The sequence below is a fragment of the Camellia sinensis genome, chromosome 14 (assembly GCF_055761805.1).
Source record: "Camellia sinensis isolate YWXY chromosome 14, ASM5576180v1, whole genome shotgun sequence".
NCBI lineage: Eukaryota > Viridiplantae > Streptophyta > Magnoliopsida > Ericales > Theaceae > Camellia > Camellia sinensis.
This window is the reverse complement of record NC_138974.1, coordinates 73,649,454-73,674,171: the sequence shown is the minus strand read 5'-3', so window position 1 is coordinate 73,674,171 and position 24,718 is coordinate 73,649,454. Positions and strand designations below refer to the sequence as shown.

Here is a 24,718-nt window from a genome sequence, read left to right as displayed (position 1 = left end):
TCGACGTGGATGTTGTAAAATCAACATCAATCTAATCAATCCTGAGACAAAGGTTGCGGTGGAAGATATAAAAAGCATTGAAGACAAATTGACAGAGTTTGGGTAATTTGTATTCTTTCTTTCCTTCGTAGTGGATTGATTTGTGATGTTTCGCCCATGGTTTTTTAATTACAATTGAAGGTGCTCCGATAGTGATTTTTTCCATGTAAAAATCGTTTGTGTCTATTTATTGTTTCTGAAACAACAATCTAAATCACTTTCGTACGTGCTTGATGATTTAGATTGTTACTTTTAATTGTTTGGAAATTTGGTACAGTTAAATCTTGATCGAATCATGAATCACTTAGGTTTTTCAAGTAACTTATTTAACTATTTGTTAATTTTATGACATTTTTACCATCTAAGGCATGTTTGGTAACCATTTCGTTTTCAGTTTTCAATTTATATTTACAAAAATTATTTCTAATTACTCGAAAGATAAAAATTATATAAAATTGATAATAATTTTTTATTTTTTATTTCTTAACCAAATTATTTTTTATTTTTTATAAAAAAATTTAAAAATCAAACCATGCATAGCCTAAGAATCTTTTGATAAGTCATTTCTTACATTGGTAACTTATTAATTATTTGTTAATGTTACGACATTTTTACCATCTAAGGCCTATTTGGTAATCATTTCGTTTTTAGTTTTCAATTTATATTTACAAAAATTTTAAAAACTGTCATAAAAACTTGTTTGATAATTTTTTTAGTTTATAAATGGTTGTCTCAGTTTGTAAATTTGAGGAAAAAAAACGTAAATTCAAAAAATGAGTTTATGTTGGTTTTTAAACAGAAATTTAAAAATTTGACTAATAAAATTTTTTTTAATTAATTTTTTTTCAAATATTTTTTTTTTCAATGATTTTTTTTTCAACTAATACTAACCGATGGAGTAATTGGTAATGCTACTTTAAACCTTGTGGAGGGGATTGTAATTTCTAAAATGTGAGGGGTGTCAATGTAATTATCCAGTGAGGACAAAATTAGTATTTAAAAAAAATTAAATTGCTGACATTAGCAAAATTTGTTAGTTAACTTAATAGTCAACTAACTGATGAACCAATCTGTAATAAAACTTTAAACTTCAAGGGGATATAATTTTCAAAAGGTGAGGAAAACTGTAATAAACATAAATCTTAGAGGTGCCAATGTAATTTATCCTAACTGAACTCACTTGACAGTTAATTTAAACAACGGTGCTAGAGGCCTCGAATTCGAGGCCTCGAATTCGACTCGACAACAATTTTTTTTTTTTTTTTTTGGGGGTGGTGGCTGTGTGTGTTAGTTTTTTTTTTTTTATTTGGTTTTTTTTTAAGGGTGATTTATGTGGAGGGATGTGTCAAAAAATTAGACATTTTATACAAATTCGTCATATAAAATTATATGAAATTAATAAAATTTAATCAACAACCTAACTAATTAGTCAATGTTATCACTCAACCAGTCCAATCTAATTGACTGATCAGTTAAGCTGCTGGTTAAATTTTGTTAATTTTATATAATTTTATACGATGAGTTAATGCGAAATGTTTAGTTTTTTGACACATCTCTACACATAACCACCTTTAAAAAAAAAAAATCAAACCAACATAGCCCAACAAATAGAAGAAAAAAAAAAACTCAGCCTGCATAATTTGATAAGGTAAGTGAATTAGGTTGGACTTTATCAAATCATACAGACTGAGCTGGTGCGAGATGTCTAATACACATAACCACCCTTACCAAAAAGAAAATAAATTAAAAGATAGAAAAAATAAATTAAAAAAAATAAAACCAAACACCCGGCAAAAAAAAAAATTTTGAATTTCGAGCAATTCTGAGGCCTCAAGCATTAATCTAATTTAAAATGTCATGATTTGTGTTCTATATATCATCGAATTAACACTTAATTAGTCACTTTTGATTTATGTTCTATATATCATCAAATTAACACTCAATTAGTCACTTTTATACACTACTGTATAAAAAGTGAGAGGGTAAATCATCGTTAAATGCAAGTCATTAAAAATAAAAATAAAACCAACCAAGAGCAATATAAAATTCGCATCTCCGCCTTCATTTATTATTATGTGGGTGTTTGAGAAGTAAATTTTTATGTAAATTTTTTTAGTTGTAGGATATTATTGGAAAAAATATTTTTGTGTTTTGAAAAATAGTTGGGTTTTTTTTATAGTTGGATACGATGTTTGTGAGAGAAAAAGTGAAATAATTATGGGATTGACTGTAATATTTTGTTTGAATTTATTTTTTTTAATTTTGTAAAAACTTTGCCTTCTAGTGAAAAAAATCAAAAAAAAATCAAAATCCAATCTTCCCAAATACCGCCTATTATTTTGGTTATTATTATTATTTATTTAATTCAATTGACCATTTTTATTTTAATTTGTAGCGTATTTCTTCTTCAAAGTTCAACTATTCCAACACCACGATAAAAAGGACGTGAATGCTCTCTATTCCAATGGCAGTTGCCCATGGAAAACTGAAAGCGAGCCATTGAAAAAACTAAAGCGATACACACATAGAGAGAGAGAGAGAGAGCAACCCACACATATACACATTTGAGAGAGAGAACGACTCTCTGTTTGTATCATCATCAGATCTGGAGATCTAGGCAGTCCTTCCCTCCCTCCGTCCAATTCCATTATTGGAAGAAAGCACAGAGCAGTGTTTGGTTGATGGAAAATGGAATACATAGACAACTTGCCTCCCATGGATCTGATGCGCTCCGAGAAGATGGTTTTCATTCAGCTCATCATGCCTTTCGAGTCCGCTCAACGTGCCATCTCTTACCTCGGCGAACTCGGCCTTCTTCAATTTTCTGACGTACGCTCCCAATCCCCATACACTCCGATCCAATTTTATTTATTTATCCATACGTATATTTATATATTTATAATTGTGTTGAATTTTTGACGGTATTGATCTTGAATCGTGCGCTTGATTTTGTATTTGGACCTTGATTTTCCGTTGCGCGCAAACAACAAATTTCAAACGTTTAATATATATGCATTTTGGACCTTTGACTAGCTGTATGGACAATTGGACACAAATTGAACCCAGTAACTCTGGTGTAACTTGGATTATTATTATTATTATTATGATCTTGGATATTGTTGCAGTGGGTCTTTATATATGTGATGTGTTCTATCAGCAAAACGAACGTTTCACATATTGATTTATTGAAATTGTATGGGGGGAAATTTGCTTAAGGTACAATTGGGATGACATGATGAGTAACCCAAGCTTCTGCATAACCTGCTGGTTTTTTTTTTTTTTTTGAGTCAATCGGTAGGAGATAATTTACAAATATCATGGGAATTTCATGATACTTGACGTCTAAGTATATAAGAAAGTCCAACAACTCAATATGACAATCATACAAATAAAGTCAAGAACCCAACAATTATAAAAGAATGATCCCCAAATTTGGGAGTAATGACTCATATATAGGTGGGGAGAATTGAACGCTTGACCTCCTAGTGAGATACGGAGGTTATTGGCTAACAGACTAGCCCTGTTGGTTTTGGTGGGGTGGTCACTGATGCTTAAGTTAGTTGTATCTCTCAACCAATCTATGTACTCTTTAGTCTATGAATGTGCATTCATTAATCTATCTTAAGTTCCTATATTTGTACTTTTAGTTTTGTGGTCTTACGAAAGTTCTATTTGTGTTCTGGATACGATATACTTTTCCTTTCCTACTAGCTAGTTGAATCCAAGTACAACTCTTTTTGAGTTGTTGGACAAAGATTGTTATGTTAGATAAGATCATGTCTTGGCAAAGTGGGTCTTCTCTTTGTACCATTTTTGGCTCAAGTATTCTAAACATTGGTCTGAGCATGTCAACCTCTTTTCCCATTCCATTCTGGCTTGATTGGTTTTTATCCAGTCTCACAATGCCAAAAATTGGTCGGTTGATTGACTAGGATCCAACTTCATGTCTTAGTGGATTTTATTTGAAAAATCACAATAGTCAAATTTCTAAACACTTGATGTACAATTTAACCAATCAATCAAATGATCAATCCATAGTAGGATCACAATCAAATCTCATGTAATTAACAAAGGCCAATCACACAAGACATACGGAATTTTAACATGAAAAACCTCAATTGAGATGAAAAATCACAAGCCCAATGCTAACAAATCAATTCACTATATAAAATGAGCGATCACAAGAGTATCTTACGATCAACCTATGAATTCACGTTTCACAGGCTTAAGATGCTCTAGCCGAATCCACGACTTGATCACCTCCCCCAGATTTCACTAAAGGTTTTCACTATTGCCTTTGTAATCCACCTAAGGACTTCAAAATCAGTGTAGGAGAAGAGAATTGTTAGCTTGAAGATGATCAAATCAAGCTCAATGATCTATAGATCTGATAATTAACCTCCAAGCAATGTAAAACTCTCTCTAGATGGATGTATAAATATTTTGCACAAGTAGATAGAGAAACAATGTGATCAATTCTAAAAATGATGCAGTTTCACACATTTATGACTGACTTGCCAACTTAGACTGCTCAAGTGGTCAGTTCTAAGAAACATGAACACGTGACATGACACAAACATGACACGGACACTCCGACATGACAATTTTTTAAAAAGTGTAGGACAACACTTGTGGGGTACACATGCAAAATATATAATTTTATATATTTATTATATGTGTGCATCATTTAAAGATAATAAAAAAATAAAAATAAATATGCAACATAACCTTCATTCCTATAAAGTGACATTGTTTTTCTTTTATGATTGTATCCTAAATTATTTTGTTCAAATTTATAATTAGTTTCATGGATGTCTAACCGACGAACAAGTATATACTCAGGTGTTTGGGCCTAATTTTTTTTTATTTTTATAAAAAAAAAAGACACGTTTAGATGAGTGTCAAATATGTGTTGGGAAGTGTCTGACACAGACACGCCACTTGCTTAGAAGTGTCCATGCCACTTGGGGCAGATCACCACTTGAGTGGTGAATCAACACTTGCAATTCTTCACAAGCACGCTTCGAGATCTAGAAGGCATACATTCACTACTATACCATTGTTGGATCACTACTTGAGTGGTGGATTCTTAAACTCTGAATTTTGGTCTCCTGAACTGCTTTGGCTTGTCGACGACTGTTTGGTTTTCTTTAGATGATACCTAGACTTGCTTGTAACTTAAAAATGTAAACTAAAAAATACTTATGAGAGCTATGGTATATACAACACAAATGAATTTAGATTGCAACATAAATAAGTATTTGTCATACAGGATTGCCAAAACTACACTAGAGGGCCTCTAGGTCCTATCATAACATAATCCTTCTTCTAACACACATTTGCATATCTTGGACCTTACAAGTACACACACTCACCCTCTCAAGGGTTTATAATAAGGTGAATTTTATTTTTAAGTGAGTTCAGTATTTTGTGTAAGTTGAGTATGTGGGCCTCGGTGATTACTTGCTCGATGTGGTTCTGTGCATGGGAAACTGGGAAAAGCGGCATTCAATTGAAGTTAATGGTGTTAGCGCCCCTCTTTTTTATTTTATTCTAATTTTATGGGGGTAGGGGGAAGCATTGTGTTAAAATGATAGAATATCGGCTTAGTTTTCTCCTATAAACAGAACACAAAAATAAGATCTTTGCATATAGATTGACAAGAATGAGTTGCACTGCTTTCCAACTCAGATAAGTTTGTGTTTGCTTATGCAATGATTATGACAGTGTTATTATTACGAATTAAATTTTGACTGAATTAGATAGAACTGCACTTCTTGGTGGCTTGGTGTTCATGTTATTTAGAATCCATGGACAACTAATGCAAACACTGGAGACTGTTAACTTACACCCATATTTTTTGCCCAAATCAAATTTCTTTGATTTTTTGTTTTTTGTTTTTTGTTTTTTGTTTTTTTTGTTTTAATCTTGAATACTCATCTTTATGAATTAGTGGATCCAATTATGCTTCATTTCCTATTTATTTATTTATTTTTTCAAATTACTAATTTTCTTAGTGAATCTAAAAATAAAAGAAAAATAAAAAAAAATCAATTGTCTAGTTATCTAAAATTTTTAATCTGGCTATGGTTAGTTTTTTCTAATGCTTGACCTAATATATTCGGGTGTCCATTTGAATTATTTTCTAGAAAAATATGTGAAATTTTGGTCAATTTTATTTTATGTTATTCATTTATGAGTTAAGTTTTTAGTATGGAATGGTTTCACACCTCATGGCCATTTTCTGTTCTAATTTTTTGGTTCTTGTTAGAATTACTTATGACCAACACACCATCCTAGTGATAATCGGTGTGAGGATTGTGATTCATTTTGATCTAACCACCCGTTGTCCATTACTAATTGTAGAAATTTAATGTATAAAGAGAAATGATTGTATTATTGATTGTTGTATGTTGTGATGTATTGTATGTACATTATATAGGAGATGGAGATGTGAAGTGGAGGTGGAGTGGTGGAGTAGGTGAAGTGGAGTGTGTAGTGGAGTAGGTGAAGTGGAGGTGGAGTGGTGTAGTGGGTTAGGTTTAGTGGAGTAGGTTTAGGTGTACATTAACAGCCCCCCTCAAACTCAAGGAGGTTAGACACAAACCAACTTGAGTTTGAAGAGAGTAACAAAACAGGAAAGTAAACTGACAAATAAAATAAAACAGGATAGGAGACACGGTATGGTCGTGTCAGACCGATATAGCAGACAGTTTATGGGGTCATGTCGGACCGTTGTAGCAGACAGTTTACGGGGTCATGTCGGACCGTTGTAGCAGACAATGTTGTGACAGTTTACGGAGTCTTGCTGGACCCTTGTAGAAACTAACCGGAATCAATGTCGGGACAGTTTACAGAGTCTTGTCGGACCCATGAAGGAGCTAACCGGAATCAATGTCGGGACAGTTTACAGAGTCTTGTCGGACCCATGAAGGAGCTAACCGGAATCAATGTCGGGATAGTTTACAGAGTCTTGTCGGACCCTTTAAAAAGTCGCACTCTCAAAAGGTGTGCCCAATCTTTCAAAAGGCGTGCCATCAAAAGGCGTGCCCAATCCATAAAAAGGCGTGCCATCAAAAGGCGAGCCCAAGTCATAAAAAGATGTGCCGGACATGATGGCGAGGCGCGTCACCACATTGGCTTGCGCGCCCGTTTTGTCGTCTGGCGTCAAGTGGCGCGCGATGCGCGTGTCTGCCTTGGCTATTTAACCAAGACGGATGCTGAGGCTAAGGCAGAGGCTAAGACAAAAAACTGGCTAAAAACCTCTGAGAAACTCTTCGTTGTCTTGAGAGAGATACTCTGTAACACTCTGTAACCAACCCTTTTCTGACAGTACCAGTCGGAAATTGCTGCTTCGCTGAAACACTTAGCAACCCAAAAACATGGCCTCTTCTTCCCGTCCAGCTACCCAGAACATGGCCTCCTCTTCCCGTGGTCTGCTCACGCTCTTTCCAGACCTGAACGAGTCCACAAGAGAAATAACTGGTGCGGTGGCCAGTGAACCTCAACCAAACACCTCTGGTTTTGCTCCGTTAAACTTTCCAATGCGGTCTGTGGAGCAAAAAATGGCGGTGCAAACGGATATTGAGGCCAATCAGTATACTTTGAAGTCATGTGTGGAGACCATGACGGCGGTCACAAACTTGTCGCACCGGCTTCAGAGTAGGACAAATGAGGTGCAACAGTTAAACGCCCAACTGGCTCTGCTCCAACGCATGTATAAGGATGTGCGAGCAGAGATAAGTGTGCTAAAGGCGGAAAACAAGGAGCTGAAGCGGAAGGCCACCGTGATGTTCCGATTTGGAGGTCCGCCATATGCTGCAGTGGAGGAGCAGGGAGTAGTGATCGTGCCCAGTGGAGTGGGAAATACGGAGGCAGCACCAGCAAGGGCCGCCCAAGACGGAGGCAAGAAGAAGAGACCGGCGGCAGAGTAGAGGAAGTGAGGTCGGTGGGTGGCCGTCTGCAGAAAAGAAAACAAATCGTTTTGTTTTTGTTTTTGTTTGTTTGTTTGTTTGTTTTTTTTTTTTTTTTTTTTGTGTTGTAAAATTGTGATCGGGGTTGATCCCTGATATGAATAAAGCAAGTGTGTTTTGCAAACTCGAATGGTAGGTGTGGTAATGCAGAAAAATCAACTGGAATGAAATTTGGTATTTTTTGTTTTTGTTTTTGTTTTGTTTTTTTGTTTTGTTTTGTTTTGTTTTGTTTTGTTTTTTTTTTTTTTTTTTTAATGTGAAAAATGAAGATAAAATAAAATAAAGAAAGTGGGGATAGTGGGATCAGACTGATTGATTAAACAATTTGGGAAAGATGGGTTGTATGAAAAGATGGGAACAAGCCCATGTGGGTTAGGGAATGGCGGTGGAGATTTTCACACAGCCAAGTCTCAGCTCAGTGGTGGTGATAAGATTTTTCAAAAAGGCGTGTGAGTGTGAGAGAGAGAGAGAGAGAAATTTGTGCAGACATATTCTTCTAAGGATCTTGAAGGAATACTTGTCAAAAAAGTCGAGGAATGCCCACAGACAAACTATAATCAGGACAGTGTATTGGAGTTGGTGGAAGAATCTGCAAATCACGTTTTTGATGTTGAAGGAAATGAAAGTAAAGATGTTTCATCAAACTGGTGGGGCTATAAATCTGGGTTTGTGTCAAGAGGTTATCTTGGAGCCGAATCCAGGAGAAAGAAATCCCTCCCAACTAAAAATGGTCAAAATTCTTGGAACAGGGTTGCTTTTCACGAAGAAGATCAAGAAAATCTTTACAAACTCGTCCAAGATAAAGATGGAAAAGTATTACATTGGTGAAATAGATACATCAACCATCTTGGGCTTGGCATTGGCTGTTCGGAGTTGTTGTGAAGCCTTGAAAGCTGGCATACAGTTGCAGGGATGAGGCCAGTACATCCAGCTGCTTCAAGCTCCTCATGCGTCCGACGGTAGAAGGCAGTGAATCCTGGAGGTGGTTGAAGCTAACATCAAATTGGTGTGAGAGAGGTCTTGCAAGTTGATGGAGGTCTCAAATGGTTGAGATCCGGCGGGCGGTCAAGGCAAGGTTGCCGCCCGCCGGAAGGCGGAGAACACCGAGAACACCAAGATCTTTAACCTTGCTCTGATACCATGTAGAAATTTAATGTATAAAGAGAAATGATTGTATTATTGATTGTTGTATGTTGTGATGTATTGTATGTACATTATATAGGAGATGGAGATGTGAAGTGGAGGTGGAGTGGTGGAGTAGGTGAAGTGGAGTGTGTAGTGGAGTAGGTGAAGTGGAGGTGGAGTGGTGTAGTGGGTTAGGTTTAGTGGAGTAGGTTTAGGTGTACATTAACACTAATACCATTCATTTTATGCATGGTTACCAATTCATCCTTTTCCTTTGTTTCATTTTGATATAACATTTTAAAGACATTCATTAAAACCTTTTTTGGTTGTGTATATCCTAATACTTGATTGTTCTAGGTTCTTAAGATGAGTGTTACAAAATTGTCTATGTGTGTGAGATTGAACTTTAAATGGAATGTAGACTTGGGATATTTTTGTGTTCCTTAGTTGATTTAATGTTAAAAGATGAAACCATGTCCATGTTTAACACCATTTCCCCCCTCACTAAAACTTTTACAGCATCTTTAATTTTTTCCGTTACCTTATTAGTTAATCTGGTGCACTCACTGTTATGATTTGATCTTGGCAGTTAAATGCTGATAAAAGCCCATTCCAACGAACATTTGTTAATCAGGTATTGTTGATCATAGCTGCTATTTACTACTGTAGAGGATGCTCAATCAGAACTGTTATAATTTTTGTGTTGTAATGAGGGTTTGAATTTTACATATATTATACAGGAACAAAAAACTGGAACCTGATTTTAATAGAAACCTTTGTTTTTCTTAGCTTTATTAGTTGCAGAGTAAATAAAGTTGTCAGTATCACTGGCTCATAGCATAAATTCCTGCCAGTGTAACCATATTTTTTTTCCCTTTTATGTTTCCTCAACTTCTGGAATAGGGAAGTCAGCTGGTATTGACACGATCTTGTTCCTGTTAATGAAATAAACAAATAAAAATCCCCATTTTCTGGCAAATTACCATAAATGATTTTAGCAATCTAAGTGTAAAAATTATGTGCCAGTGCGATACTTGGTCACTGTAGTTATATATGTATTTATAAATTGTGCATTTGCTCGTTATCTTACATAATTTCTGTTTTTTTTTTTTTTTTGGTTTCGTTTACCTATCTCTTGGAAGAGATTTTGTGTAGTGAATTTTTGAATTGTGGGGCACAATTTGAAGTCTGAAATTTACCAGTTTGCCTTTATTTTAAAGAAAGCACCACCTTTTTATTTATTTATTTATTGGTGTAAGAATACGGGGAATGCCAAACCAATAGTTAGGCTTTATATAGTTGATTGATGAACGAGTAAAATTAATTATGCACCGTTTTAATGCCTAATTTTGTAGCCTTTTAAACATCACTATTGGTTTTGTGCTATGAAATCTACAACCAAGCAGTAGAGAGATTTTTAGAAGGAAAAAAAAAACTGAAGCAATTTTGTATGGCATAACTGCTCTTATGTGACTATTTTTGAGTAGGCATTTTCTGAAATCAAAAAATGCGTTACAAAACTTCACCAACTTGATTGGGGTACCTTTCTTGTTTTCTCTTTCTAACAAACAGAAGTAAATGAGGGACAAAGCTATTAACCTTTGTCATCATTTGTTGAGATGAGAGAGAAAAAAGAAAAGAAAAGAAAAAGAGAAAAAAAGAAAAAAGAAAAAAAGAAGAGAAAGCAACAACAACAAGAGAAAAACTCAGTAAGTTTCTCTTCTCTTTCTGTGGAATCTGTGCCAAATGAATTTGTCTACTGGATGTTGTGAAATAAATATCCCTCTGGATTACCTTCCGGTGTGAACTTAGTGCTAAATATTATTATTTCAAATTTCAATATAGTTGTCATAGTTAGAAATGATATGTGCTGTAGTTTCACCTTTATAATTTTTGTTTTCATATTTGGGAGTTATTTCACAGGTAAAAAGATGTGCAGAGATGTCAAGAAAGTTACGTTTTTTCAAAGATCAAATACAGAAAGCTGGTTTAATGTCTTCCGTTCATCCTGTTTTGCAACCGGATGTGGAGTTGGAGGAATTAGAGGTTCAGTTTCTAATTGTTACTTCCCATCTACTGACAAGTCAGCTTTTTTTTTTTTTTTTTTTTTTATACAAATATTTTTCTTTTCTTTCTGTCTGGGCCGTTTCTCTCCTCCCCCGTTGCCAGTAATAACTGTATGCTCCAAAAGATTGTCAAAAATTTAATAAGTAATTTCTCTTTGTTGTGAAGGAAGGTTTTCTACTTTCTTAGGAACATAATGTGCGTTTTCTGATAAGTTGTGAATCTAATGTGCATTATTATTGTCTTTCTCTTAATTCCAGTTACAACTCGCTGAGCGTGAACTTGAGTTAATTGAAATGAATAATAACAGTGAGAAGTTACAGCAAACATACAATGAGCTTCTGGAGTTCAAGATGGTTCTGCAGAAGGTATACTGTCTTGTAATTTTCTTGAGTACAGTGGGGACCAATGTCGTTTTATCTGTTGCTTCTTCAATATTAATGCCCTCCAATAGTTATAAAGGTAGTGGTTGTGTGGACAACTTACCGGTATTCATTGACATATTGTTCTCAAAATCTCAAATTCATATACTTAAGCTGCTCTTTGCTATTTATAGACATGGAAATCAACTTCCTTCTTTGTGTGATTGAATATTTTCTTATCTTTTGCTCATTTCTTAGCTTTTGCAAGCTCAAGATATCAAAACTTCTTTTACATTATGGTGGTTGCATCTACAAAAAATTATCTTCACTTTCTCACACCTACTCGTCAACTTGAAGCACTAGAATTATCTGTAGTTCTGTCCTCATTGTTTCTGTATTTGGCTCGCTACCAAACATTGCCTGATGAGTCCCAAGCCATCAAATTATCTCTGTTTCTTTCTTGTTAACATGTCCAGTACTTAGATGGAGTATAAATATAGTGTGAAAGTTGTGGCTGAATATCTGTGCCAAATAATTTTCGTGTTCTTTCTTTCTTGAGTATGTGCATATATGAAGCTTCAATCCAAAATATAGTTTTAGATGCTTTGCTTATGCCTTCTCATGCGCAATTCCAGGCAAGTGATTTCCTTGTTTCAAGTAAGAGTCATGCAATTGCAGAGGAAAGAGAGTTAGATGATCATGTGTACTCGAATGATGTCTATGCAGATACAGCATCTTTACTTGAACAGGTAATTGTCTGCTTTGTCAAATACTGTTTTGCTTGATAAACTACAAACATGATTTCGTTTATTATAGATAATCCATTCTACAGGAGATGCAACCTGGGCCATCAAATCAATCTGGTTTAAGATTTATTAGTGGCATTATCATTAAATCCAAAGCTCTTAGGTTTGAGCGGATGTTGTTTCGTGCTACAAGAGGCAACATGCTTTTCAATCAGGCACCAACTGATGAACAAATCTTCGATCCTGTATCAACTGAAATGGTCATTCTCTTCCTTATTTATATTATTATCTTTTGGTCTTTTGGGATAAATTTGCTTTCTACCCATTTTCTTACTATAGCTTATAATCTGGAAACCTCGAATATATTCTACTTCTTTATAGTATGCTTTCTTCACTAGAGTGCTATGTTGGTGTACTTCTATTGCTTTGAAGACTGTGGCCTGAATTTGTGAATTCAACTGAATTTGTGAAGACTGTGGCCTGTGCAGGTTGAGAAAATTGTTTTTGTAGTGTTCTTCTCGGGAGAGCAAGCAAAGACAAAAATTTTGAAAATTTGTGAAGCATTTGGTGCAAATTGCTATTCTGTACCTGAAGATATAATGAAACAAAGGCAACTAACTCAACAAGTATGCTGTTAAATTGATTGGCTGCATTTTCCCACATGCTTGCAAGAAAGATAGTTTGATTATATGTTCATTTTATTTTTGATTGATGTTTGTGTAGCACATTATGTGGTTTAGTTTTCTTATGACAAGCAAAATATGTATGAGCCTTTTTGTCTTTATGGGATACATGTATTTCTATATTTCTGATTTGTTGCAGGTTTTGTCACGTCTCTCTGAATTGGAAGCCACCTTGGATGCTGGAACCCATCACCGAAATAAGGCTCTTACTTCCATTGGATTTCAGCTAACAAAATGGATGAACATGGTAAATGTGGATTAGCATTATAACCTTTAAATATCCAAAGTGAGAGGGTACTGCACATCTTTAATTTTGTGCTGAAAAGTAAGTTCAATTATCATCCTTATCTAGGTCAGAAGGGAGAAAGCTGTGTATGATACACTGAACATGCTGAATTTTGATGTTACAAAAAAATGTCTTGTTGGGGAGGGCTGGTGTCCAATAATTGCCAAAACTCAGGTACTTTGGTCTCCTCTTATGTCATTCTTGTTTTGGGCAAAATATCTGCAATTGCTTCCATAAGTTTATTACATTATTATCAAAAAGGAAAAGGTTTTTGTCATGATCCGAACCCGCCCCTATGGATTAAGGTCATGACCAGCTAGTAATCAAGGGATTACCTATGGCCTCAAACCTGATCAAACTTATTTTCAATGGAATAAGGGGCCAAAACGGAAGCAAACTTGAAAATTTGTCCAACGAGATGTGCTTACATGGTAAAACAAACATTCCATAATAACTCACACGTATAGATAAAATTAATAGTTTATGTGTCCAGGACCTTTCAACCATACAGTCAGCCTAACAAAAAGTTCATGTACATGGTGATCCAACATATTCATCAAAATAACAAAAGGGAAATCAAAAGTAAAAAAAAACAACGCAAAGTCTCATGCGTGAGACGTACAGGCTGACTCCACAAAAACTTGACTCCTCTCATGTCTTTCACTGGGGCTGGGTTTGGACATCTCTTTGCTCACTTACACATACATAAATGAGAGTGAGTGATAGCCCAGTGAATAATATCAAAATAAAGGAGTACATGAATGAAATTTGTAGTAGCTATACCAAACGGCCTTAGGCCCATTCATGATTCTATATAGTACATCAAACGGCCTCAGGCCCAAACGTATCAAACGGCTTCAGGCCCAATTCGTTCTTATCAAACGGCCTCGGGCCCAATTTGTTCGTGTCAAACGGCGTTTGGCCCAATTCGTTTATGTCAAACGGCCTTTGGCCTAATCCTTCATATCAAACGGCCTTTGGCCCAATTCGTTTATAACAAACGGCCTTTGGCCCAATTCATTTTCATATTCGTATATATGTGCACATACCCGTGATCATGATCATATTCATATTCAATTAGTCTTATGCAAAAGACTGATTTATCCACAATTCAAAATACAAATCTATGAGGCTCATACAGAAGTAACGTTTGGAAAATAACGTACTTGAACATATTTTTAATAAGATATTACTCACAGTGATCTGACGGATGATTTGCCCTTACGCTTGACCCTACACATTTCATAAACATAATGGGTCACAAGCGATTCAATTCATTCTTAATTCATATATCCTTCTTAGGCTTCTTCTTTATCTTTTTAACTCATTTATAATGCTCAATGCATGCTTAAGAGTGCTTAGAAGTGAAGGAGAACGGAAAACAAATCATAAAACACACTTTTAAAATTTCTGAAACAGGGCTCGGAGCGCAACTTTCACCGCTTGAGCAGATCCCTTTGTTCTGCAAAAGTACTGGTTACCTCATTTTTGCGCTCGAGCATGACTTTGGACGCTCGAGCTGATAGTCAAAACATGTGACTGGCCGCTCGAGCGTAATTCCTCCCGCTCGAGCGGACATCAATGTCTGCAAAACTTCTGGGAGTTAACATTTCATGCTCAAGCGGCGCTTTCTCCGCTCGAGCGGACATGTCGAATTCTGGAATTTCCAGAATTGCATTTGAAGTTCAAACTTAGTATTCGAAGGTCCAAAGCTCGTGTTTTTGGTACAAAAACATGGAAGATCAATGCATGGCATGAGAATATGGGTTATTTGAGACCAATTGACCAAAACCATTATCTAATTCTCAAATAATTTAACATTTTTCTTGGTATGGTTAAAGCTCTTGCATTCAAACTTCATATCTTCATGAATCATTTATGCATGTCAATTATTGACTCCAATCCCTCTTCAAATAGCACAAATGATGCTCAAAATTATGGAGTTCATTAAAATTATGCATGCATGTATGATTTGGTGTCATATTCTTCATGTTTCAATAATCAACTTCTAATTACAACATAAATCCTTAGAATTGAGTTTCATATCATAATAATTCTCACATGCATGTAGTAAAGGACTCTCAAATTAACATGAACTACATGTTTCATGCTCAAATATGCAAATTCATAGCAATTTATTACATGCATGTGTACATTGACTTCAAATTCATCAAATTCAACTTAATTCTTGTTCTTGGTCACATTACAAGCTAGAATTCATGCAAGGATGAACTTAAACTCATGAAATTGAGTCCATTTACTCACCTAGGAGTTCAAATCTTCCAAATTCTAGCTAGCACTTTGAATTAACCTCTTCAATTTCAAGCTCTTAGTCCAAATCCCCAATTTTGTGCTCCCTCTCTCTCTACAATCGGCTCACTCTCTCTCTAGAGTGTTTATTTCAGATTTTTGAGCTCCAAGGAAATGAATATAAGTGTAATTAGGCCCTTATATACGCTTGCCTAATCAAATTTGATTAGGGCTAAGTCATGGTGCTTAATTCAATCAGTTTAAACTAATTAATTCATTCCGAATCAGTTTTCAATTAAATTGCACCATAGGCTCTGAAAATTATGCCAATCACAATAATACAGTCAATTTCAGTTTCTGAAACCTCTACGGTCTTCAATTTTCAAATTATCAAAGTAAGTTGGTCAGATTTTCCTACGGTGAACATATATAGTTTCAAACACATGAATAATCACATAATTACCACTAAAAATCATATTGAACATATAATCACAATCATAATTAAGATTAATTAGCATAACACGGGACAGGGTTATCACAGTTTTATTATGTGCAGATTCATGAAGCACTGCAACGGGCTACAATTGATAGCAATTCACAAGTGGGTATAATATTTCACACAATGGATGCTGTGGAACCACCTCCAACATACTTCAGAACCAACCACTTTACAAATGCATTTCAGGAAATTGTTGATGCATATGGGTAAATTAAAATATGTGGTTTTTTTTTTTTTTTGGTTGCGTAGACATGTTTCTTTTTGTTCTTATAATGATTGTTGATCTTACAATATAGTATCATTTTCCTTGAAAATATCTTAAAAAATTAAAAATTGAAGCATTCTGTGTAGTGATTTCACCATACACCCATTGGGGAAAAAAATCTATGCAGTGGTTACACCATATGATGAGTCTCTTTGTCTCATAATCTCATTTAATTCCGCCAATGTACCCCCAAAAAAAATCTTATTTGAGTGCATCACATTTTTACTGCATTCATTCCTTTCCTACTACGGTTGTTCTATGTAAGAGTTATGGGAGCTAGTTTTAAGTTGCACTAAGTGGTCACAACTTTTCTCCTAGTTAACAACTTAACATCACTAGTTACATAGCTAATAAGCGAACCAATTGTTGGCAGCCATGCTTGTAGCATGGTTTGCCATTGTGAAAGAATTTAAAAACAAGTAGAGTATCTCTAATTGTTTGTCAATTACTGGGCTATAACATGAATTTTTTAAAAAAATATATTTAATTACTTTAATATCTTGTGGTTGGTTTCACATGCTCTTCATAAATTATATAAACTTTTGGGGTGCACTATTTTGTTATTAAACTATATCCTATGTGTGTGTTTGTGTGTTGATATGCTGGTGTACAACTGGGCAGATCACTAATACAGCATCTTTTGGCAGTGTTGCTAGATACCAGGAAGCAAATCCAGCTGTTTATACTGTTATTACATTTCCGTTTCTTTTCGCTGTGATGTTTGGGGACTGGGGTCATGGAATATGCTTGTTGTTGGGAGCCTTAGTCCTTTTAGCTCATGAAAGCAAGCTTGGTTCACAGGTATATTCTCTTTTCAGATGAAAGGTTATTTTTTTAAAGCTGAAAATTAAATTGTGCTATCAAGGAAAGCAATACCAATACGAAATTTGTTGTCCTGTAGGTGAATTAAGAAATCTTCAAGTTGTTCCACACACACACACACATATATATATTTTCCTATTTTGGAAATTGTTGACTCGTTATCACTGGTTTCTAAACGTTCTAACATATGCTTTTTGATTCTGTTGTTTCTATTGAAATAGTTACCCAAAAAATCATTGCAGGTAATAATTGTATGAATTGATGTGCCTTTTCTATTATAGTAAAGCAAATTTCCTGTTTTCTCAAGACCTACAAATACAATGAGATATGTGCTCGAGCATAAGGATGTGTTTGCAGTGAAATTGCAATGACTGGGATTTACTAGAACTCTATGTTATTATATTAATAATTTTATATCAGTTCCAATTTCTGTAAAGCTCAGGATGTCAAGGAACATATATGCAAAAATAAAATCAAATTTGATTTGGATTATAGAAATTCTTTTGGTTTGAGAAAGTGCACAGTTAAACAGAAGTCTAGTAATGCAAACTAATATTAGCTCCACTGGTTATGAAGTCTCTTCATGTATAAGTGCCTAGAAAAAAAAAGTTTGGATTGAATTACTGAATACCTTAACTTTACACCCTTTGGTTGATGATTTCTAAATTCATGAAGTAACACTGAAATATAATTAAAAGAACTGGTGGCTTTTTATAAATCACGAGGAATTGATGATGATGATTGCTGTATCAAAATTTGTGGAAAGGGTTTGTAGAACAATTAACTTTTGATGTGTTTTATTTATTAATTGAATATATATCAATTTTGCCATGCCAGTTCTGTAGTACCTACAGACTGTGCTTGTGTTTCATATGTACAGTCTAATTTAAGTGTTCATTTTCCTGTCAGAAACTTGGCAGCTTTATGGAGATGCTATTTGGTGGCCGTTATGTGCTCCTTTTGATGTCGCTATTTTCAATTTATTGTGGGTTAATTTACAACGAGTTCTTTTCTGTTCCTTATCACATATTTGGGGGGTCTGCTTACAAATGCCGAGATACTACATGCAGGTATAGCTTGTTTATCTTGCTTTTCTTCTTTAATAAATCTCCAAGTGAAAAAAACTAATTTTTTTCTCAGTTTTGCTTGTGTTAGATTTCCAAAGCCCTCTTCTCTGTCAGTATAAGCTCCAGGCCTTAGAATTGCTGAAGAGGAGATACAATGTTTGATTGCATTTTATCACTACTTTTGGCCTCCAAATAAATTTTCTTATCCTTTTAGTGCTGTTGGTGTGTGCTGCGTTGGTGTAAAAATGCACAATGTATAAATTGGTGAAAACATATATAAAACTGTATATATATACTGGGAAAATACATCTACTCCATATTATGCCAGTTATGTAATGTGTTGTGCATTCTCATGTCTACTCCACATACGTATGCTTTAGAATATAGGAGCTTAGAAACATATCCTAGCTTACTAGTCCATCTGACCAGATTTTAATTAAGAATATGTTAAGGGTTGCATATATGATATCAATGCCAGATCCTTGTTCTGGCTATGCTTTTTTCCTTTTTAAAGAAAAGAATTGTATTTGCTGTAATGGTGGGATTCTTGCGATCATTTCTTTTAGCATTATTGCTATTGTGTGTTCCTTATCACGTGCATCAAATTTACTGGTCCTCAGTATAGTTATTCTTGATAACAAAATAAATTTCTATGTAATTTTTTCATGTTTCCTTCTCATATCCACTGTGCACATCTGATCATATCTGAATCATTCTAACTAATTATGTGGCATCTCCTACACATAATAATGCATACATGCATTTCCTCTCCAATTACCCATCCTTGTTCTCTCTCTCTCTCTCTCTCTCTCTCTCTCCAAATCTGTGAAATACTTAACAAGACCTGTTTTCTTTGATAGTGATGCACAAACTGTTGGTTTAATCAAATTCCGAGATCCATATCCATTTGGTGTCGATCCCAGCTGGCGTGGAAGTCGTACAGAACTTCCTTTCTTGAACTCTCTTAAAATGAAGATGTCTATTTTGTTGGGTGTGTTCCAGATGAACTTAGGAATCATAATAAGTTACTTCAATGCTCGTTTCTTTAGCAACTCAGTGGATATTTGGTGTGTATTTTCTCCCCTCTCCTTCCCCTTTTTCTACCAGAATGCAATATCTAAGTATAACTAGATTAACATGGAACTTACTTTTTGCTTTGTGGTTAGGTATCAGTTCGTGCCGCAGATGATCTTTCTAAACAGCCTTTTTGGGTATCTATCACTTCTCATTATCATCAAGTGGTGCACCGGTTCTCAAGCTGACCTTTATCATGTGATGATTTACATGTTTTTAAGTCCCTTTGAGGATCTTGGTGAGAATCAGTTGTTTTGGGGCCAGAGAGTACTTCAGGCACGGCCTTTTCTCATTCTTATTGTAGTTTGAGTGAACTCAGGTTCTTTACTTTTGAGTGTTGTTGATTCATAGTAGATATTTTGCAGGTCATATTGTTGCTTTCAGCAGTTGTTGCGGTTCCATGGATGCTTTTTCCAAAACCTTTTATTTTGAAGAAACTTCACTCTGAGGTACACTCCGGTCACCTTTTCTATGTTTATAATTCCCGGACTAATTGATGAGCTTTACTGAATACAACTCAGTCTCTGTACTTATGCTTAATTTATTTGTGTTTATGTTTGTAACAGTTGTTTTCCTCATTTCTTCATGAACTTTTGTTATTGCCCTAGGACACTCGTATAAAACTGGAATGTTATTGTGGTCAATTAAGTATAGTAATTTTAGTCTGTGCTCGTGTGTGCATGCAAATGTGGTTTGATCTGCCATTCTTAGGATTCCAATGCACAATGAGTTCCAATGGGTCAGTGGCATTGCTAGTTCCTGGAGAGCTAGCAAAACAATTGTTTTTATCAGCAAACTTGCTCTTCTTGAATAGTGGTTGTGGACTAAAGTTTGACATTGTTGAGTCTCATAGTCTTATATAGTCAGGTTTCAGTCTTCTCTCTCTGTATGGTAGCAATACATGGAGAGGAAGTTGTTTGAAGGGCTTGGACTTCTTGAAATTAGTAAAGGCCCGTTTGGTTGGACAAATGAACTCATTTCATTTTAAACTAACTAATTCAAAATTTGTCAATTATAAAAGAATCAATTCAAGTTTTTTCTATTTGCTAAACAAAACATTTTTATATCTCTCAATTTTAGATTAGGTTATCCTGTCTTAAAAAATATGATCAAATCTAAGTTTGATGAAAAAAGCAAATTTTACAGTTATTTCATTTTTACGACCAAACACATCTAATAGTCTAATTTGTGAATGGAGTTAATTCTATATTGCACAACTCATTTATGGGGACAAGCAAAGGTATGTAATTAATTATTTTGTGTGTGGCAATGTTTGCTAGAGATTTCAAGGGCGTACATACGGGATGCTTGGAACCTCTGAGATGATGGATCTGGATGCGGAACCTGATTCTGCAAGGCAGCATCATGAGGAATTTAATTTTAGTGAGGTCTTTGTACATCAAATGATACATTCTATTGAGTTTGTTCTAGGTGCTGTTTCCAATACTGCATCATACCTTCGGCTTTGGGCTTTGAGGTACAATTAGTGTTTCTGTTTTTCATAATCGCAATTTAACTTATTTATTGTAGTATCTTGTTTTTGATATCTTCTATTGTTATTACAGCCTGGCCCATTCTGAATTATCAACAGTTTTCTATGAGAAAGTCCTCCTCCTTGCCTGGGGGTAAGTTTAGTTACCAAGCTTTAGCCTATTGTATGCTCTTCTTCTGCAAATTTGTCTTCCATTATTGTGCATCTCTTTGTTGGCTCGCTCTTAACTATTGCAGGACATTGGCAACTCAGCCCTCAAATTGACTATTATTTTGTGTGTTGTTTGGTCGTTAGTGTAGACCAAGGACTATGTATTCTTGGTGCGGTTGAATCAATTTAAGAAAAATATGTATCTTGCTAAGGCTATGGGTACTTATTTTTTCGACTTATATGTCTTTATTGAAATTTGAGTCTTTTTTTTTTTTTTTTACTTTGTAGGTTAGTCTTGACTAGACGATTCTAGAAATTAAAAAATTTACTAAAGACAAAAATAAGAACAAATTTATCAAAAAAAATCTTACAAAAATTCATTTATTTTCGTCTTTTTTAAACTTTTTTAGAAAAAAAATTCATATTTTTTAATTTTTAATTTTAGGGTATCTAGTCAAGGCAAATCTAAAACATAAAAAATCATTTGAGTCAATTTTAAACAAATTCATTAAAGATGAAAATAAATCGAACCCAACAAAAGCTAAAACAGCTGATTCCCAATAGAATGCTTTTGTTGTGTAAGATGGTTTTGTCATGTACGGTAGACCAAAAAATGTATCAGTAGGGAGGGTGATTTTCTTCAAGTTGAAGGTGTTGAAAGACCATTCACAGACTGCACTTCACATAATGAATCTATATCATTGTCATGATTTCAAGTTCTAAAGACTAGGAATTATTTAGTGATTAAAGTTCCTTTATTGTTTGATGGATCCATGCAACTCTAATGTGCAATCAATTTTCTTTATTATTATTATTATTATTATTCTATGACATAAAGAGGGTACACCTGCATCCTTTAGCCTTCCTCAGACCCTTTAGTGACAAAAGTCTTGTACATCGAGCTACCATTTTTTATTAACTTTTTTTAACCATATAAATAATGATTTTTATTGCAGGTATGATAACATCATAATCCGGTTGGTGGGGCTAACGGTTTTTGCCTTTGCAACAGCCTTCATACTGCTAATGATGGAGACCCTCAGTGCTTTCCTTCATGCCTTGCGTCTCCACTGGGTCGAATTCCAGAACAAGTTTTATCATGGAGATGGTTATAAGTTCAAACCTTTTTCCTTTGCTTTATTACCTGACGACGACGACTAGAGTTCATTTCTACTTCAATTCTCTCATTTTTATTCTTTGGCAATGAAGAAAGTGCAATGAAAAAGAGCAAAGAACTTTCCACAACACCACCAGAATCCAAGGGTTTAATGGAGAACATTCCTACAAACCCAACTTTGGCTGCAGGCAGGCAGGCAGGCAGGGAAGAATTCTTAGCTTTTAACACCATGCGGCTCGATTAGCTTAGAAATGTAAAATCTTATCTTAGCTCAGATTCTTCGGATTTTGTGGGTATACAAGGATTCTACTTAGATCACCAAATTGTAATTTTCCTTCCCCTAAGTCTAGATACAAAACGAACAGATTAAATGATTTTGATCATATACACCAGATGATGTGGTCTATCATTTAAGATTAAAGAGACTCTTTCACTCATATTGAAGCCAACTGTTTTTTTTGGATGGTTGGTTTTGTGTTCCTGGACTTTTTATTTTTTTTAAACATTTCATTGCTTCTAAAGCTTCTGAAAAACAAAATAAAAACCAAAAAGGAATGAACAAAAGCCCAACCATTGAACTAACGCTCCGTTTACTTGGACGGAGAATATTTTCAAATAAAAAATACTTTTAATGAAAAATCTTTCTAAGAAAATATTTTTCTGTATTTGATGGTAATGGTGGAATGAAGGTGGTGGTGGGAGTGACGGTGGTGGAAGTGAAAGTGGTAAAAACATTCTAAAAGTGTAAAGAGTAATGTTAAGAATTATGTTTTACCAAATATTTTATTAAATGTCTCACATGGGTGTGGGACTCACATGAGACCCATAAGTTGTGAGTCTCACACCCATGTGAGATATGTAGTAGAACATTTAATAAAATATTTGGCATTCCTAATATTTTTCAAGCGTAAAACACTTTCTATCCAAATAGGTTTGTTTTTCATTGATTATAAAAAAATAAGGTGAATTATACTAATAATTCATGTAGTTTGGGGTTTGTGTCATTTTGATTATTGATTTTTTAATTGTAATACATTTTACTTTAAATTTTGAATCTTATTTCAAACAAGAACAATTGAAGACACTGTTGTGTTGGTTAATTTGTATAGTATTTGAAATGTAATGACCATTTTTATTTAATGAATAATGTTAGAACTTTGTGGTTATAAAGTTCTATTTGATTTGGTTTTCACAACCTATTTTCAGAAAATCCTTTTAAGAAACTAAAACTTAAATCAGTGAAAAAAATTATAAACACATCATTTTTATATAATTTTATTTTTTGAAAGGATAAAAATGATTTTTTAAAATATTTTTATTACATTTATTTTCGTTAAATTAGTTTTTATTTTTCAAAAGTTAAATATGATAACGACTTTGATATTATTATTAAACCAATCCATTAAATTAAAAAATCCAAAACTAAAAACATTTCATATATTAAACATATGGATTATACATTAAAAGTTTAATAACCACCCACAACATGATAACCATTCAAAAATATCAACTATCGATTACATGATTATTATCCAAATACATACTAAAAATTAATTTGATAATTAAATAAAAAAATAAAAAAAAATTATCATTTTTATATAATTTTATCTTTGATGAGTAGAAATAATTTTTAAAAATTCAAAAATAATTATTTCACATTTATTTTTATCGAACTAGTTTATATTTTATCAAATTAACGACGTTGCCCTTCAAATTGAGTAATAGCGTTTTCAATTGTCCTTGTTTAGAACGATATTTAAAATTTAAGGTCAAATGTCTCACAATTAAAATGTTAGGGACCAAAGTGACACAAATTCCAAATTACATAGACCGTTAATGTAATTCGCTCTAAAAAAAATTTGAAACCAAAGTGAGCTCCATGAAAATGGAGTTTTGGTGGAAATTTCTAAAAGGTGTGGTTTAAGGCTTGTCCCACATTGGTTTGGTGGGAAGAATTTTGTAGTAGGTTTATAAGGCATGGGTTTGTAACTTGGGGTAGACCCCAAAAGGCACCCAAGTTTTGTAGAAAGGGAGGTTATGGGCAAATTGGGGTAGACCTATTGAACCCAAAAATAAACATAAAAGGGCCGCCGTTCGTCCGGTCAGGCGGGCTCGACCGGGCTTGGGCGCAGGCGCGGGTGCGTGGTGCAAGGTTTGACAAGTTTTGTAAAGAGGGAGGTTATAGGCTAGACCCATTGGACCCAAAAATAAACACGTGCACACCGCCGTCCGTCTGGTCGGTCGGGCGAGCTTGGGCGCGTGTGCGTGGTATGAGGTTGGGTTGGACTTGTCCAGCCCAATATCTATCTTTTTGGGTCAAAAATATTTGAATTTTATTTTATTTTTTGGTAAAATAAAATCTCTATCCAGAATTCAAATTAATTCTGAAAAAAATTTGTCCGGTTTTCCCTACACCCAAATAAGTCCATATCTGTTTAAAGAAATCGAACAGATTCAGTTATCTGTTCAAATTCAAACCCAAATAATGTCATATCTATTCAAACAGATTTGCTACCTGTTTGATTCAAATTGAACAGCCACCAAGTCATCTATAAATAGGCAGGCCCTCATTTGTTTTTTTCATTCAATTTTCGTCCAAAATTTTTTTGTAATTATTCTTTGCATTTTGTTGCATTATTTTCTTGTGAGAAAGTGTATAAAAACAAAGTATGTTCGTTGTGCGAATAATTTGTAATGCTGCAAT

General features: G+C 34.4%; 1 protein-coding gene across 2 annotated transcripts; it reads left to right on the top strand.

Moving 5' to 3' along the window:
* The first annotated feature begins 2,410 nt into the window (after positions 1-2,410).
* LOC114271345 (V-type proton ATPase subunit a1) lies at positions 2,411-22,451 on the top strand. Of its 2 annotated transcripts, XM_028212973.2 has the most exons (18): positions 2,411-2,868; positions 9,727-9,771; positions 11,061-11,183; positions 11,462-11,569; positions 12,199-12,312; positions 12,396-12,569; positions 12,798-12,935; positions 13,132-13,239; positions 13,345-13,452; positions 16,085-16,233; positions 16,940-17,093; positions 18,024-18,184; positions 19,042-19,248; positions 19,348-19,531; positions 19,621-19,704; positions 20,536-20,732; positions 20,821-20,880; positions 21,854-22,451. In XM_028212973.2, exons 1-18 carry the CDS (start codon positions 2,728-2,730, stop codon positions 22,056-22,058), a joined length of 2,460 nt encoding a protein of 819 aa, XP_028068774.2. In that variant the 5' UTR covers positions 2,411-2,727; the 3' UTR covers positions 22,059-22,451. The 2 variants fall into 2 exon arrangements, with proteins under 2 accessions (XP_028068774.2, XP_082761537.1); XM_082905411.1 differs by lacking the exons at positions 2,411-2,868; positions 9,727-9,771 and adding an exon at positions 10,679-10,846.
* Positions 22,452-24,718: the final 2,267 nt, after the last annotated feature.